The following is a 15,644-nucleotide window of genomic DNA, read 5'->3' as shown; positions in this document are numbered from 1 at the left end:
GAAAATTATTCCATTATGGATGTTTTGGTGACTGTTTATCCACTACAGTGTACATCTGGTATTCTTTTTTAGAGACTTTCTCAAAAAGCTTCTAAGGGTGATATTATAAAAATAACATATAATAAAAGGGACTTTGATATATTTTGTTTTTATTTATATTTGCAATATATTATAACTAAGAGAGAATATCTTAAGTCCTCGAAGATTTTAGCAGAGCAAATCCAATTGGTTTCATTTTTTCCCTAGATGTCTGAAATAGATTTGAAAATATTCTTAATTAATATAAAACTATTGTGTCCTTCATATTTTGCAGAGGTATATTTGGCTTTTTCGAAGAAGATTGGGTTACTTTTTATTCCCTCTAGTATTTTACACTAATTTTTTTCACCTCACAGGTTCTAGACAACACATTTTCTTGCCTTTTGCAATGGGTTGAAGTCTGTCCTGGACAAGACAAGCACATATTTCTACCTATCTGGGAAAGATCTCAGACCTCTACTGAGGGTATTTCCAGAATATTTTTTTTTTCACCGTGGCTATTATATGGGTGCATGCTACACAATAATAATAATTAAAAAAAAAAAAAAAGTATAAGTAATATTGCAAACTGTTGCCAAATCCCCTTCAAAGAGAGAGAAATAGATGAAGAGGGGAGAAAATACAAGAAAAAGAAGATAAGGAAACAATTAAAAGGAAACAGATGCTTAAGGGGGAATTAGAAAAAAGCACAGTCAATAGGTTGAATATAAAAGATTAAATGTAGTCCTGATAATAAGAAAAACAGAATGACATCAATAATACAGACATAAGTTAATGGCAGAGAATATTACTAAAGCTAAAACAGAAAAGCTGACAGTTCTTCCATAAAGGTCACAGCAAGAGCTCTTTCTATAACATAAATAAGGGTTTGGGTGATAGTTATGATTTGCAGAATAATTTGGCTAAAAAGGCCCTTATTCTAAGAAATTAGTTTCTCTGGCATCCATACAACTAATATATGAGTTTTTCATTATCAAGGTGAATGTTTTTATTCCTAATAGTACAAAAGAAGAGTATACATGTAATAGCAAACTCTCAAATGAAAGTACAGGTGTGAAGAGGGATGTAAACCTAGTTGAATTTTATACCTTGCTGGTAAAAAGATACATACTGGATTTTTCTTCTTTTTGTCTTTATCCTTGCTTGGCTTTCTGTTGCTGACGAAGTAATGCAAAGTTCCGTATTCCACCAGCGCAGAGAAAACAAAAATAAAGCAGACCGATACAAAAAGATCCATTGCTGTCACATAGGAGACTTTTGGAAGAGATTTACGAGCAATTGTACTTAAGGTGGTCATTGTCAGGACAGTTGTAATGCCTGGTAAATAGACAGAAATCAACAGAAATGTTATTTGTTCCTGTAACAAACCACCTTTGCCAGTTGTCTCTGACTGTTTCTGAAGGATGCCTGGAGTTCTGACATACAGCAAAAATGTCAAACAGCACATCCCAAGCAATGAAATGTGGATACAAGTGAGAGCTTCAAGGATTAACAGGGAGTGTGAATCATTTTTGCATAGTCACTGAGAGTGCTGCCCTGCAAAATACATTCATTAGATAGATTCTGGTTCTAAGAATTTTATTTATTCATTTATTTATTTATGTAGTTTAGGTTTTAGGCATCCTTAGTTTAGTTTTAACTAAGAAATTGAGTTTTAGGGTTTGTGTGCTTGTCTACTTAAATAGAAAGAAGAGAACTGTCAGAGTGAAAAGTCATAGCAGACAATAGAAATAGGTCTATCACTTCAGTTCATTCTTCATTTTATTCTCAAGGTCCATCTAAAACTTTCCATGCTGTCAGGTTTCATGGACAGTGCCAGTAAGAAACACATTTACAGCCATTATATGAGACAGAAATTAACAAAAATTCTTAAGAAAGCTTGTAACCAAGATGAAAAATTAGGAGAGGTTGTTGTATATGTCTGCATGTGTGCCACATAAAGAAAGAAGACTGTTTCCTTTCTCCTCATTCAAATGCATTCTAAATGTATGCAAAAGATGCTAGCCCGAAATTCCCACACACATTCTTTGCTGCTGGTTATTTAAGTGATTTGTAAATAAAGCTGGATGGGAGAGTCTCTCAGGGCTCTTTGTAACTGCCATGCTGTGAGGTCAGATTTCTCACAGTGCCAGAGGAGTGTTTCTTCTGGCCTTTGTAAGCGATTGTAGTCTATAACTGAGAGCTACTATGACATGTCTCACCCTCCCTTCTCCTTTCAGAACATTATTCCCTGTACTGTCATGTGAAGAACATTAAAAATGCATCAGAACATTTAAAATCCATCACAATTTTTAGGGCAAATTTCATAACCACTGACTTCACCTCCTCAGAGGTATGAAGAGACTAATTCTTAACAGTGACCAATCTGTATTGTACATCTAAACAAAAAGAGCTGAATGCATTCATTAATTATCTACTTTTTTAAAGCTGATTTTATGACCTTGTTTTAGTGTGAAAAGGCAATAAAACATTTAAAACATTTTTGTTACGGGGGCCACTGCTTCTCTATTCCTCTGGTTTCTTTCAAGGGAGCTCTTTAAGCAAAATGCTGTCCTTTATTTTGTAATCCAGTGCTCTTTGCTGCATTTCTATGAAGAAATATAACTGCAAAAGGAAAAACTAAAATGATTTCTATTTGTGTGGCTTTAATTGAGAAATAGAAAATCGAGTGTTTTTACCTGTCTCCACAGTCAGGTTTCCACGTTGTTAATTCTTACAGATCCAGCTGATTTGTACAAGCAAGTGAATTTGGTTGCTCTTAGTTTATTTGTGTAACAACATGCTAACTGTGTAGAAACTGCTATTTCTGATTAATGGCATGTTACATTGACATGTATAGGATTTTAGATACCACCAAATTCAGTAGATTTTGTGGTCTGAAGGCTACATTTGACTTTTGGTCCCTGAAGTAGAAGTCAGGTATTACATTCCTTCTGAACTGTCACACAGAGATTGTTTTATTCTTGGCATTTATTTCATTTGTGTTGCTAGCCACTATGGTATAGAAGTAGAGCAAGTAAAGCTAATGCATTGTTGTGCCTAATCCAGAAATGTTTTGCTGTTTATATAATACTAATGTTATCAGAAAAGGAGCAAAAGCTTTTATTAGAGTCAATCTACAATACTCCTAGTTAGGTTCTGCCATAGTAAAATGGAAGAGAGAGAAATATGCTTTAAGTTGTTCCTTGGAAATGATTACATCTCTCTAAATGATGAGAACTTGTCATCATTAAGTGACATCAAGAACTCGTCATCATTAAGTGACATCAATAAGTGTCTTTTATATTTAGAAACCTCTATAGATGTGTTAACTGAACATCATAATGCTTGAACAAAAGCAGGAAAGTAAACCAACTCACCCAGTGATGTTCTGGCTGGAACTGCATCCTTGTTAATCCAGAAAGAGACCCAGGACAGAACAACAATAAGCGTGCAGGGAATGTAGGTCTGAATAGTGAAATAACCCATTCTCCTGCTCAGGTTAAAGTAAACAGACATGACTACATAGTCTCCTGTAAAATAAAAACATACTGAGATAGGATAATACGTTTAAAAGGAAGTCATAGAATTTCTAGGTGCTAGGTAGGTCTTTCCCATTCTATGTCTGAAGCGTATGTAAGTCATACATGTAACTTCAATGTCAGATTGCAAGGGTAATCTCCCTTGCGTACATAGCACAGCAGGCTTCTTCCTTACCATGTCACTCATCATAACGTGGAGATGCCTGGATGGTCCCCTCCCAGGGATTAACTGATTTATAATTTGTTATTATTATAAGAAAATCAGAAACTAAAAAAAGCAAATGGTGTAGGTGTGATTTACAAGGCGATCTGATTGAACATAAGCAACCAGCTTTAACAATTAGGTGTTGTCTGATTATCCCCTTAATTCACAGATAATCTAATGTTTGTCCTTCATGTACAATAAACCTCAGCCATAAAACTGAAGCGAGACTCATTCTTCATCTCTGTGGATCATCTGTTAATTTTCTAGAAAGTGACTATTTCATCAATTTGGGGAATTATTTTTTATTTGTTCACCTTCATATGCACAATTTTAATAATTGGTATTTAAAATTTGTAAGGTATTATTTCTTCCAGGCATATTATGGTAGAGATAACTCAAAGCAGTAGTTGTATTACTTCAAAGCAAAGTCTCAAAGAAAAGGCTGTTTTCATGTGCAGCGTTGTTACATTACTTTAATGAGACAAGTACCAGAAGAAAAATGTGAAATATAAACCCAAACATATATGAGAATGTAAAAAGTTACAAAAGATAAGCTCAGAATTGAAATAAAATTTGGCTGTTTTCTCTCTGCTTTTACTTCTTTTTCTCAAGTTGTAAATGCTATAGACTGTCTTGTGGAGTAGCTGAGCAGATATATTGGATCCTAGGTAACTACTTCTTTCCTATATTTTGTCCACATTTTTTGTCTTGTACTTGGACAGGTCTTTTTGGTGCTTTTAGCACTCTTGCCTTGGAGGATCTTTTGCTCAAAAAATATCAGGTTCTATTACAGAAGCCAAAGCTGTCACTCAGAGGTGTTAGAGCCACATCCAAAACTCAGCTGAAACCTGTGCTGAAAAATTCAGTAGATAAATCCAGCCAACATAGACCAGGGTGTTCTGCAAAGGCTTATGTAGAGCCTCTGTGCTCAGTAACACCGTATGCAACTCCAGTCAAATGCTGATGCAAATAATACGCAAATATAGATATGTATACAGAGCGAGAGAGTAGCTTTAGTCCTTTCATTTTATAGAACATTTTCACAAACACTGTTTTACTGTGTTTTCTCTAGAAAACCTTATGCAGATTATCTTGGCTCCATGGAGATTTGCTTGGATTTTTCCCTTAATACAAGTAGTTTTTTTGCATATTTAAGCTATCACAGTAATATTTTACAACTTTTTATATATTATTTGATATATACATATATTCAAATATAATACATAAGAGCTTTAAAATGTTACTAACCTGTTAAGGCCTTGGTGCATTCATCATCAGTGAGACATTACTTTGAATTCTCTATTAGCTCAATGACATGTTTCCAATCCCTAGTATTATGTGATTCTGTGAGGACACTCCATTTACTCAGAGCAACTGCAATTTCCTGACAGAGCATTTGCTACACAAACTGGACAGTCCAGGTGGAAGTGTTTTGCATATAAAGGAATACAATGGTTTATTTTTATTTTTTGTTTGTTTGTTTTGTTTTTAAACACTGGACATCTTAACCGATTATGTTTAGAAATAGTACATCTCTACTAACATGTTCCAAAACTTAAAAGTAATGCAATTGTTCTAGATTTTGTTCATCTCTCACTAATGTCATTGCAGTTACTTTTATGGAAGGACTGTTTCCTAATGGATGCAAATGTAAAACAAACAACAATTAGAACCCACCACCACCACCACCACCAACAAAAAAACAACAAACCACTCCAGAATGATATCCACAGGAAATGTTTTTTATCAGCTCCTGGAAATTGCAGAAAAAGCCCACGGAATTATTCTTACAGACCTTATTTCTTATACCTTTTAGAATCTGAAACATTTTACTGAAAGCTCAAGGAATCAAAAGAACTCATATATACTCTAATAGGCTTTAATATATCTATGAATGGAGAAGTAAAATCAGAGGAACTCAAAACCTCAGTGTCCAGCATAACTTGCCAGGCAGCATGGAGGTGACCAGTCTGAAGAAGCATTTAAGGCTATGTAAATTCTTTAAAATTAAATCTTGCTTTCTAATCTGAAAGCCTGCTGGAGCTGCAAACATTGTTGTATTGTGAAGTAAATTCTGCTATTTACTCCAGAGAATCTTACTAAAGAAAGGAATAATGTTAATACCACAGAGGAATTTTATTTATTCGTTACTTTGCTTGGTTAGGATTTTGGGAAGTTGGATGTGCTGATGATTGTTCTCAATAACGAGAATATGACAGGAAATGCCATGATGAGGCAATGCAATAATTTTTTAATGTACTGAATATCTCTTCTAGCCTTTAAGTAATATTAAACTAATTGTAAATAAAGCAATAAGGAAAACAGGAGTAAGTGGTAGGATGCTCCAGAGAATCATGGTGCTAGGTGTTGCCTAGTTTATACAGGTGACGTAATGGTGTAACAGTAGGCCTTCTAGATGCTACACAGTTTTGAATAAGACAATCATTCTGGCAAAAATAAAATATGTAACACTATAGAAGCACACAAATTAATGCAAGACCAAAGACAGGCAATTTATCACCTAATACCAGTTGTCATAGAACACATGGTAAAGTGTATTGAGTCCTCTGTGGAACATGGACTTGGCAGTACATTGCTTTAATCCCACTTGTCATGAGTTAAAACCATTATCTCTTATAATGGAATCTTGCCCCAGCCCTATTTTTATCCACCTTTGCTCTTTTCTGATTTTATTCATGGTCTTCTCTGTTCCTCACCTGGGACCAATTTAAATGCTCATTGTTATTTTCAGGTTGTCTCTGTGCCTGAGGTCATTTTCACTCCTGGTGTGGTGCCTACATGAAGCTGTCAAGCTAAGACTCTATTTTAGTCAAAAATGACCAGAGCTGATACTTAGCAGTGTTCTTCACTAGCCCTCATTTGGTAAATTGATTTTTTTTCATTATTACTTCATCCTCTTTCCCTGAGCTGTGGCTCTTGTTTATCCAGTTTTTTCTGCCGCAGCAAGGGAGGTTCTCAGACCGCCAGATTGCTATTTGGAGGACTGATAAACTTTTGGACTTTTCTAGAAATGACCGATAATGCAACCTGACAGTATCTTGGTAACACAGCATAACCAAGTACTTAATATTTGCCACCCTAATTAGAAAATTTTGGATTTAGCCTTTCACTAGAGATCTTATCATCCTGCCCATTTTATCATTTCATGATGTGTATACATCATTGTATATGTCTAGAAAATAGCTAGGGTGTTTTTTTTTTTTTTTTTTTTTTTTTTTTTTTTTTTTTTTGAGAAATACTCTATTGCCCTTGGAAAAAATAATCTTATGTAGAAGAGCATAACAAGTCATCCTTCATATATTTAGACATCGTTCCCCTACCCTCCACGTGAATATGCATATATCCTCTATTCATCTGTGTGAGTATATATAGATAGATACACGTAGTGTGAAGGTATGATAATCAGTTGAGCAATTTCTTCAGTAACTTGTATTTGAATTTTTAAACCAGAATGAAGTCCCTTGGGAAAATGCTATGCAGATCATACTTATACGTATGTATAAATACTCATATTTTCTACTAAATGGATATTCCTGCTGATAATGTTCAGATCAGGGGATGCAGGGCAGGATTCTGACTTGAGGCACAGCCTCCTCATGCTGCTCTTCTGAATGGAAAGTTGAAGATTTCTCTTGGCAATAATCCTTGTTACATGTAGAGAAAGTGCATGGACCTTAAATCACATCTAGAATAGGATATGGTTTGAAAGGGAGATACATAACATCAGTATCCAGTGATTACGACCTTAGTAAGCCCTTACAAAATGTTGTATTTCAAAGGGCCTTGTGCCATTCTCATTTATACAGTCTCAAAGCAGTCTGAGAACTTTAAGCTCTTCCCTCCATGTACTTGTGCAATACAGTAATTTGAATACTTGATTCAGGCTCTGTTAGACATTAGGGGAAGGGAATTCATGATTTGAGGAACCATCTGTGCATACGGCCTGGCCTAAGTCCCAAAGGTTCAATAGAAGGAATTAGTCGTGCCAGGAAGCGTAGCTGGGGGGGTGTACGCTGCACTTGGCTGATTTAATCAGCACAGTGGGGGTGATCCTTCACTTCGTCCTGCTTGTGGAATTGCTTATACCTGTGCAAAGCAAACGGGAAATTATACCTATTAGTACTATCTTTATGCCTGTTTAAGTGACTGTGCAAAGTGTGAGGTACTGGGGAAACAAGTCTCTAATTTGTGCTCAGAAGTGATTTGGAAGCTAGTACAAATGGTAGAGAAAAGAACAGCTTTCTAACATCCCAGGAAATTGGTGCCTTAATTATAGTTCAGGTAGCAACACTTACAGCCCAGATCATCTCACCCTTACTATTATAAGATTCTGTTTTCTCTTGTTTAAAACACCACTAGTTTTATATTATAAAAAGAAATGCAGAAAAGCTTCAGAAATTGTATATTGGCCACCTGACCAAGTTATTCATATGTGTCCATTCATTCTCATAGTCAGTTTCGGAGTGGAGAAAATTGAATGTTTCATTTCTGTTAAACATATGGAGTTTGTAACAGGTAAATTCAATTAGGCAAAGGGCTGGCCTTTTTATATGTTGGCATTTCTGTGAAAATACTTCATGGCTAAATTAACAGTTTGGAAAACAACAAATGTGTTCACAGACATAAGAAGCCCTTTGAGAAGTTATAACACTTAGTTTTGTATAGCCCCATGCTACCCCTGTTTTGTACCAGGCTACATGCTACCTTGAAGAGCACAGCAAAAAAAAGATGGATGCTCACACAATGAAGTGTCTCTTTCCTTCTCAAACCTTATTTGTTCCTTTAGACAGTCCAATACCTGAAATCTCCAGAAATTCTCTGAGTGCTGAAAGTATATAGAGCATGAGGTCCTTGCCTCATGCTGATTCTGCAGTGGAAGAGCTCTTCTACCCCAAGAATTGGAGGTATTCTATCCCAGGGTCTGAAAATGACTTTTCTGGAGTATTTGACTACATTTAATATTTTTGCCTGCATATAATTTTATGAAAATATAGCTGTGTTTTAGTAATTCTAACAATATTTGTAATTCAGCACTTTTCATCCTTGCTTGAAATGTAAAAATCTGTGGAGAAAACAAATTATATACCAGAATATTGATGACGAATCAGTAAGTGGCAGAAAAATTGCTACCAAGTAGCTTTATAATGTCTCTTAAAAATTTGAACTCTTCCTCTTCCAGGTGCATTTTGAAACTGATAAAAAAAAAAAAAAAAAATAAAAATACAACAACAACAAAAAAAGACAGAAAAGACAGTGGTATTATGAGCCAAAATCTCCCAGAATTTTTCATATAGGCCATAATTTGTTCTTTAAGGTCTGATCAAATTACTGGCAACTGGGCTTTAGCATAAGTCACTGTTTATGTAGTAAGTAACAGGCACAATTTTGTTTGTGCAGTCAATAGCAGCCACATGGTGCATACAGACCCAGACTTACACCAGCTGTCCAGATTTCCAGTTTTTTTTTTTTTTTTTTTTTTTTTTTTTGTGTGTGTGTTTTTTCTTTTTTTTTTTTTTTTTTTTCTCAATTTAAATAGAAACCAAATAGAAAAGAGCAAGAGCCTGTAAAAAAATTGTTTGGGAAACCATATGAAAATATAGATAGAAATGGAACCTTTTCTCAGTTAACTTATATAAATGGGTACATAAATACATGACTTGTTATATATGGAAAACCCTTTTTAGTTCATCTTTCTGGATGGACTATATATACGAAAAATGCAAACAAAAAAAAAATCATGCCACAGGAGGGCACTGTCACCTCAGAATGGAAATGAGCAACGATTGTAAGTCTGCCAGTGGAAAACTGAATCTTAAAATTTTCTATGATTATTCCTCATATTGATTTATATGGCCACTCAAATGGCCTGACTTCTATGGCTATATTAATACAGGATCACTTATAAGAATATAACTAATTCTTGTATGATAGAAATATTAGCAAAGTAATATCACCTTTGTGCTACACATAATGAGTTTAAACTGCATAAATTGTTAATGAAGAACAACCATAGCAGCAGAATTTATTTTGTTTTGCTCATAAATAACTAATAGAAACATCGCTGTTCTCTCTCTCTCTCACTGTTAACATGGCCAAAGGTCTAATTTTCTGTTTGGTGGAGATCACAGCTAACACTGTTTTTGTTTAGTTTTGTTTGTTTAAGAATGAACAGATAAAATGTAGTTTAATGGAAAAGACGTGTTTTCTTTATAGTCATGGTACATGGAAATAGCATTAAAAAAGTAACAATTCTCTATATACCTCCTTTAAGCTAGGAGATGTAGTTGTAAACTTATTGCGAGCAGCACTCTAGGTAAGCTCTCACTCTGAATCAATCTCAGTAAAAAAGACAAAAGGGAAGGTCGCTCATATTGTGATGTATTTGAAAGATCAAAGTTCAAACCCTTGTCAGATTTTGGGCTGTACAGTAGAGCTCTAATCTTGGATGAAAAATCATGTAAATAGTTTAAGATTGGTGTACATGTTCTGATGCATCTTCACTTGGCTTTTGTCCCCATCTCTTTTCTTGCCTTGACAGAACCTGTGTTTAGAATACTTTCTGGCATTTTTTGCTTTGGTTGAGGATAGCAAGTCAGCCTGAAACTGCAGTTCAATTATGTGTCTTGCACTGTTACTGTGATATAAGGAAATCATAATATTCCTTTCTGAACGCACAATTTTCTATGAGCATTCAGATTTAACCTACACAAATGACTCTCTTGTATAACATGTAAAATGACACATTTTGATGTTTTTTTCTTTCCACTGGATCAGGATGTTCTTAGGTCTGCCTAGTTCAGTACTAATGAAATAGAACTTCTAAAATTGGTCATTTGTCACATGAGGAGATGCTGACATTAGCTTCTCCTCGTGGTATGTTTTTACATATGTCATAGTAAAATCATTTGGGTCAAAGTCTTTGATCACAGTGTCACATAAGTGAATTTTCATTGAGATAAGACAAATTTAATCACAGTGCTGATCATAAGCTGATATTTATGAGTTTTATCGGAGTCCACAGCCAGAAAGAAGAGACTCTGAGGAAAAGGCACAATCAGACACTGTTCCATGACAACTTCTCATTATCTCATCCTTTGCCAGATACTTTTTTCATTGTTACTTTACTTCACAGTTTTTGTCCTTTCATTGACTCATTTTTGGACTGCATAAGTGCCAGACAGGTTCAGAAAATAATTAAGTCTCTTTTCAAAACATTCTCTTTCCCTCTGAGGTTTAACAGTGAAATACCAGTATTGTGTCATAGGAAGTCATGATGTGAAATAAAATACAGTGAGTGTTTAGCCTTTAGGGCAAAGAAAAAAAGAAAGATAATCTGCTAAGGCATTGTAGATATTTGCTTGCAGTAGTCTTGAAGCACTAAGAAACAGTCTCATTCTCTACCTGACTGCTGGCGCTTGCTCTGCCTGGGTGTTATGTAAAGGACAAGGCAATTCATGGTCATCACTGATCCAACACGGCAGCTGTACTAAGTGACTTCCATCCCAATTCTAAATATCCATTTCTAAGCTACGATTATAGCTTGATTATGTAATGGGGTAAAACAACCTTAAGACTTTCACAAAGCTTGTACTGTAGTCCATTTATATAAGATTATCTCTGGGATTCAGATAGCTGCAAGCCTGGTTTTCAATTTATATTCCAAAGGATGAATCCCAACTACATTGAACATCAGGATGGAGGGCAGGAGGAGATCTTTTTTTGTTTGCCTTTTTTTTTTTTTTTTTTTTTTCCCCTCTGTTTTTAAAGAGCAACGTGTATGTCTGTGAATGCATCTGACGTCAAACACCTTGATTTCCTCCAGGACCAGGGGGAAGGGGAGCTGAAATTAGTTTGCATTTGTGCGAAATGACAACCCCAGCTGATAAAACTCCTGTAAAATGAGATGAATCATTATAGCTATCCAAGCAAATGAAATTTCTTTATGTATGACATGACTTTCTGCCCAACAGTTCTGATTGTTTTTTGGTCCTTGGCCACTCGTTCCACTTGAAGTGCTGTTTTCTCAGTTCATTTGACAGAATGTGTTCCACTTCTCATTAGTTTCTAATTATAGGAGGAAAGAATGTAATGATGCTAGACAGTAATTAAAATCTTTTATTGTTGTTCCTACCTTCCCTTTGAATTCACAGAGATAAGCTTTACCCTAAGATATTTTTATAGCTGAAAAATATCAATATGTGGAAATGTCTTGAGGGACTGAAGGTAAACTTAAGTGTGTATGTTTTTAAGGCTCTCTATGTGAATAGTTCAAATCTGAAAGAAAAATGAACCTAGCCTATTTTTTTTTTTTTTCCTAGTTGACATAATTACAAATAACTGATCCTTTTTGTTTGTCTTTGAAGGCAGCTAAGCCACTACACTGGCATTATCAAACACTGGAGGATTTTTAGTGTGCAGGATTAGTGTTCAGATGTGGCAGCAGCATGATGTAATAGGTTGCAGCTGCTGTGAGGGAGCCATTATGCTTCAGTGTGTAAATAATCTGCAAATTAAAGAACCTTCTGCTCCTTTTCCCACTCCCCTCTTCCCTAGGAAGCATCAGCCCAGCTCAGCATCCCATCTCTCGGCAGTTAGAAGTGGTTAGGTTTCTAAATAACCTGCTTGATTTATTGTGGTACAAAACAGGATCAGATATCTTAGGGAAAATGAAAAAGCAAAGAGCCACAATTTCCAGGTACCACAACCAGTTGGGATGCTGTTCTGTGCTGGCATCCTGTGTCCTTGGATCTTTTGGATGTCTGGCTGTTTTCTGAACAGCTACATAAAGGCTGTCCCCTTCAAAAAACAAAACCAATAACAATAAATTAGACCTATAGCTAAGGGCTCTACAAGTGTTTAAAGTAAGGATTTGATTCATATGGAATATTTGAGCTATTATCAGTCTTATAATAAATTTTCTTTTTTTGAGATGCAGTGAGATCATGTGATATGAGCAAATAAGAAATACGTTTTATCATATTCCATTCACTTCAAGGTATCCAGATGGTATACCCATTGTTTGGAAGTATCTGATCCTCTCTGCTTTTAAATACAGGAGGTAACTAATTTGTTTCCATTCTTCAATGCCTGAAGTTACCTGGTACTTTAGATCAGTCACACTATCAGGATTATGAAACTGCTTGAAATAAGAATTGTCAAAGCTATGTACATTTTATGTTAAAATTTTTCAGCAGTTTGTCAGATGCTTTTTTTTTTTTTTTTTTTTTTTTTTTTTTTTTTTAAAGGGGTGGTAATGCACAATGTTTATACTCTACCGTGGGTCTATATTGGGACTTTCTAGACAACTGTGTGAAGGATTTGTGTGAAAAGGGAATGTGTGCTACTCCAGGTACTGGAGACTTCCTGCAAATCTTTCAGGAATGGTTGAAAATTAGATATAAGTAGATACATTCAATGAACTCCACAATAGAAGACGAAAAATGCTTTATTATGTCTAGTCTAAATAACAGACTTACAGATGAGTTACCAAACTCCCTGGAATTAGCAGTATTTCACAAGCTTTGTGCATGTCCTGGTTGCTGAAGTGACTGCACAGGACTAATGCAGCTCATACAACAGTACTGCTTGGATTTGCTTTTACATCTTTCTAAATTGTCTTGTGTGGCAAAGGTCATCCTGGAATTCTTCTGAAGGCCTTTCGTTCTGAGAGAACAGAAGAGGAATTTGAGGATACTGTACATTTAATCTTTTGTCTTAATGTTTCCAGTTATTTTCAGAGCCAAGAGACAGTGTTACATAACCTCAGGCTGCAATAAAACTTGATGTTTTCTTCTACTTCCTTTCTAGAGGAGAAAAGGCATGACTGCATGGAGGCAAAGTTCTGCAGGGAAGCTATGGTTTTCACAGGGGGTGAAAACCATTTGCTGCGAGGGGGTTCTGTCTTAACCCCCTCGCAGCAAAATAAATATTTATAAAAGAAAGTGCCACTTGAACACCAGCATCTTCCTTCCACTGAATGCACAGGCAGATCACTAGAAAGACAGTATGATAAACAAAGAGCCCAGGGGATGCTGGGAGGAAAGCAACATGATTTATTGCTCAACTTTCAGCACTATATTTATTTTAGGATCTTAATTTCATTTATTTTTGGCTTTCTTTAAATATTTTAGAAGGTTCCATCAGCACATATTTAGTTTTAACCCCCCAGGAAACCAATATATGTAACCAAGAAAAGACTAAAACTCACCCAGCTGTGAGACACCGCAAGGCACAACATCAAGAAGCAAAAGTAGCCCAGATCAAAAGCAACTTACTTCAGAGCTCAGTGTGATCAGCTACCAAATGTCAGGGGGGGCTTCAGAGAGCTCGGGCAGCTCAGTCATAAAAGAAGATGACTTTGAGCACAAGAAGCCAACACCGATACATATTAAAAAAGAAATTGACTGCTTGAAAGACAACGTAGCCCAAAAATATCTCAAAGAAGCAGGGTGGATTATTGGTTAGGACACTGAAGCAGCAGGCAAGATATCTTAGGTCTAGTCTCAAGTCTTTCCATGAACAACTGTAGGGCTGTAGGACAACCATTTCTCTTCTTCCAGCACATCTTTCCTGTCATGGAGGTTTTGGAACACTTGTGCAGTATATACTTCAACATCTGACAGATTCTGCTCTGAACTTAAGTGAAAATATTTAATGGGAGTGGCTGAGGGAGAAAAATTATTATTTGAAGTCATTGCATAATATGATTTATATTTTTTGTCTACTTATGTCTATTATATGACAATTTTTCATGCAAAGACACAAAATGAAATAAAATCAGAAATGCTAGCATTTAAAATACAAGCCAGTCAATTAATATTATTAGGATAGGTCTGAAACTTTCTTCATTTCTCCATTATTTTTTTCTTATGATAGAAAAAATCTAACTTTTCAGTTTTGCTATGTTCATTTCAGAGCTGCCAAAAAGATCAAGTTGAAATGCTTTAAAAAAAGTATTTGTACAACATGAAAGCAAGGTAATATCTACAGATGATAATGAAAAGTTCATGTAACAGAATTTTGGAAAAGAATATAGACCCTCATATACTAGGGCTTGCAAGAAATAAGAATATTAAAGATGACACATGATAGTTAAATTATTGCATTGTCATCTAGAACTCGATCCCTGAACCTTGTCTTGCCCATATTCACAGTCTGACTAACCACTAAATAATGTGGCGTCTGCAATGATTATGGTAATTCTGAACTTCCTGATATTTCTGATTCTTACACGGTACTCCTATAGGTGAATGGTAACCAAATGATACATTTGGAGGTTAATTAAAATTTAAGTAATTAAAATTTTGAATTAGAATTTCTCATTTTAAACTTCTATTTTTTCCCCCTGTTGAATATTGACATAATATATATATATATTATAGCAAATATTATATATATATATATGTATATAGCAAAATGATAACTATATTGCTTACAAACGTGTGGTTTTATCTTAGAGACTCAATGTTGAAAAGCTTGCAGAGTTCTTCAGGGAGTCCTCTCCATCAGCTTCCACTCCTACTTGTTGGCATATTAAATTCTTCAGTAACCTTTATTTACCCTAATACTCCACAAGATAAAGGCAGGAAGAGAGGATGTTCACAGACCTTGTTATGCTATGTTCTAATGCTAAATTCTTGTTGAAGATTTTCCAGTATGAGTGTGTAGGAATTCTTATCTTATTCATTTGCATTAACAAGAAGTAGCTGAATCTGTTTCCTTGTTATATAAAGCAAATACCAGAAAAGTAAATTGTCAGTCCCAGCATAGGCTTTTTAGTATTCAGCACCGCTATGCTAGCATGGAAGAATAATAAGGAGGGAAAAAAAAAAAAAAAAAAAAAAAAAAAAAAAAAAAAA

The 15,644-nt window shown here is 35.2% G+C and overlaps 1 protein-coding gene across 2 annotated transcripts in view; it reads right to left on the bottom strand.

Annotated features, from left to right (window-relative positions):
- Positions 1–15,644, bottom strand: part of GABRG2 (gamma-aminobutyric acid type A receptor subunit gamma2) — a 71,392-nt gene that overhangs the window by 4,125 nt on the left and 51,623 nt on the right. For both annotated transcript variants that reach the window (XM_035338547.1, XM_035338548.1), the window contains exons 7-8: positions 3,399–3,551; positions 1,151–1,356 (exon numbers count right to left, since the gene is read on the bottom strand). In XM_035338547.1, coding sequence (XP_035194438.1) covers positions 1,151–1,356; positions 3,399–3,551 — 359 coding nt within the window. The remainder of the gene's footprint in view (positions 1–1,150; positions 1,357–3,398; positions 3,552–15,644) is intronic.

The sequence above is a fragment of the Oxyura jamaicensis genome, chromosome 13, assembly GCF_011077185.1.
Source record: "Oxyura jamaicensis isolate SHBP4307 breed ruddy duck chromosome 13, BPBGC_Ojam_1.0, whole genome shotgun sequence".
NCBI lineage: Eukaryota > Metazoa > Chordata > Aves > Anseriformes > Anatidae > Oxyura > Oxyura jamaicensis.
This window is presented reverse-complemented; position numbering and strand designations above follow the sequence as displayed.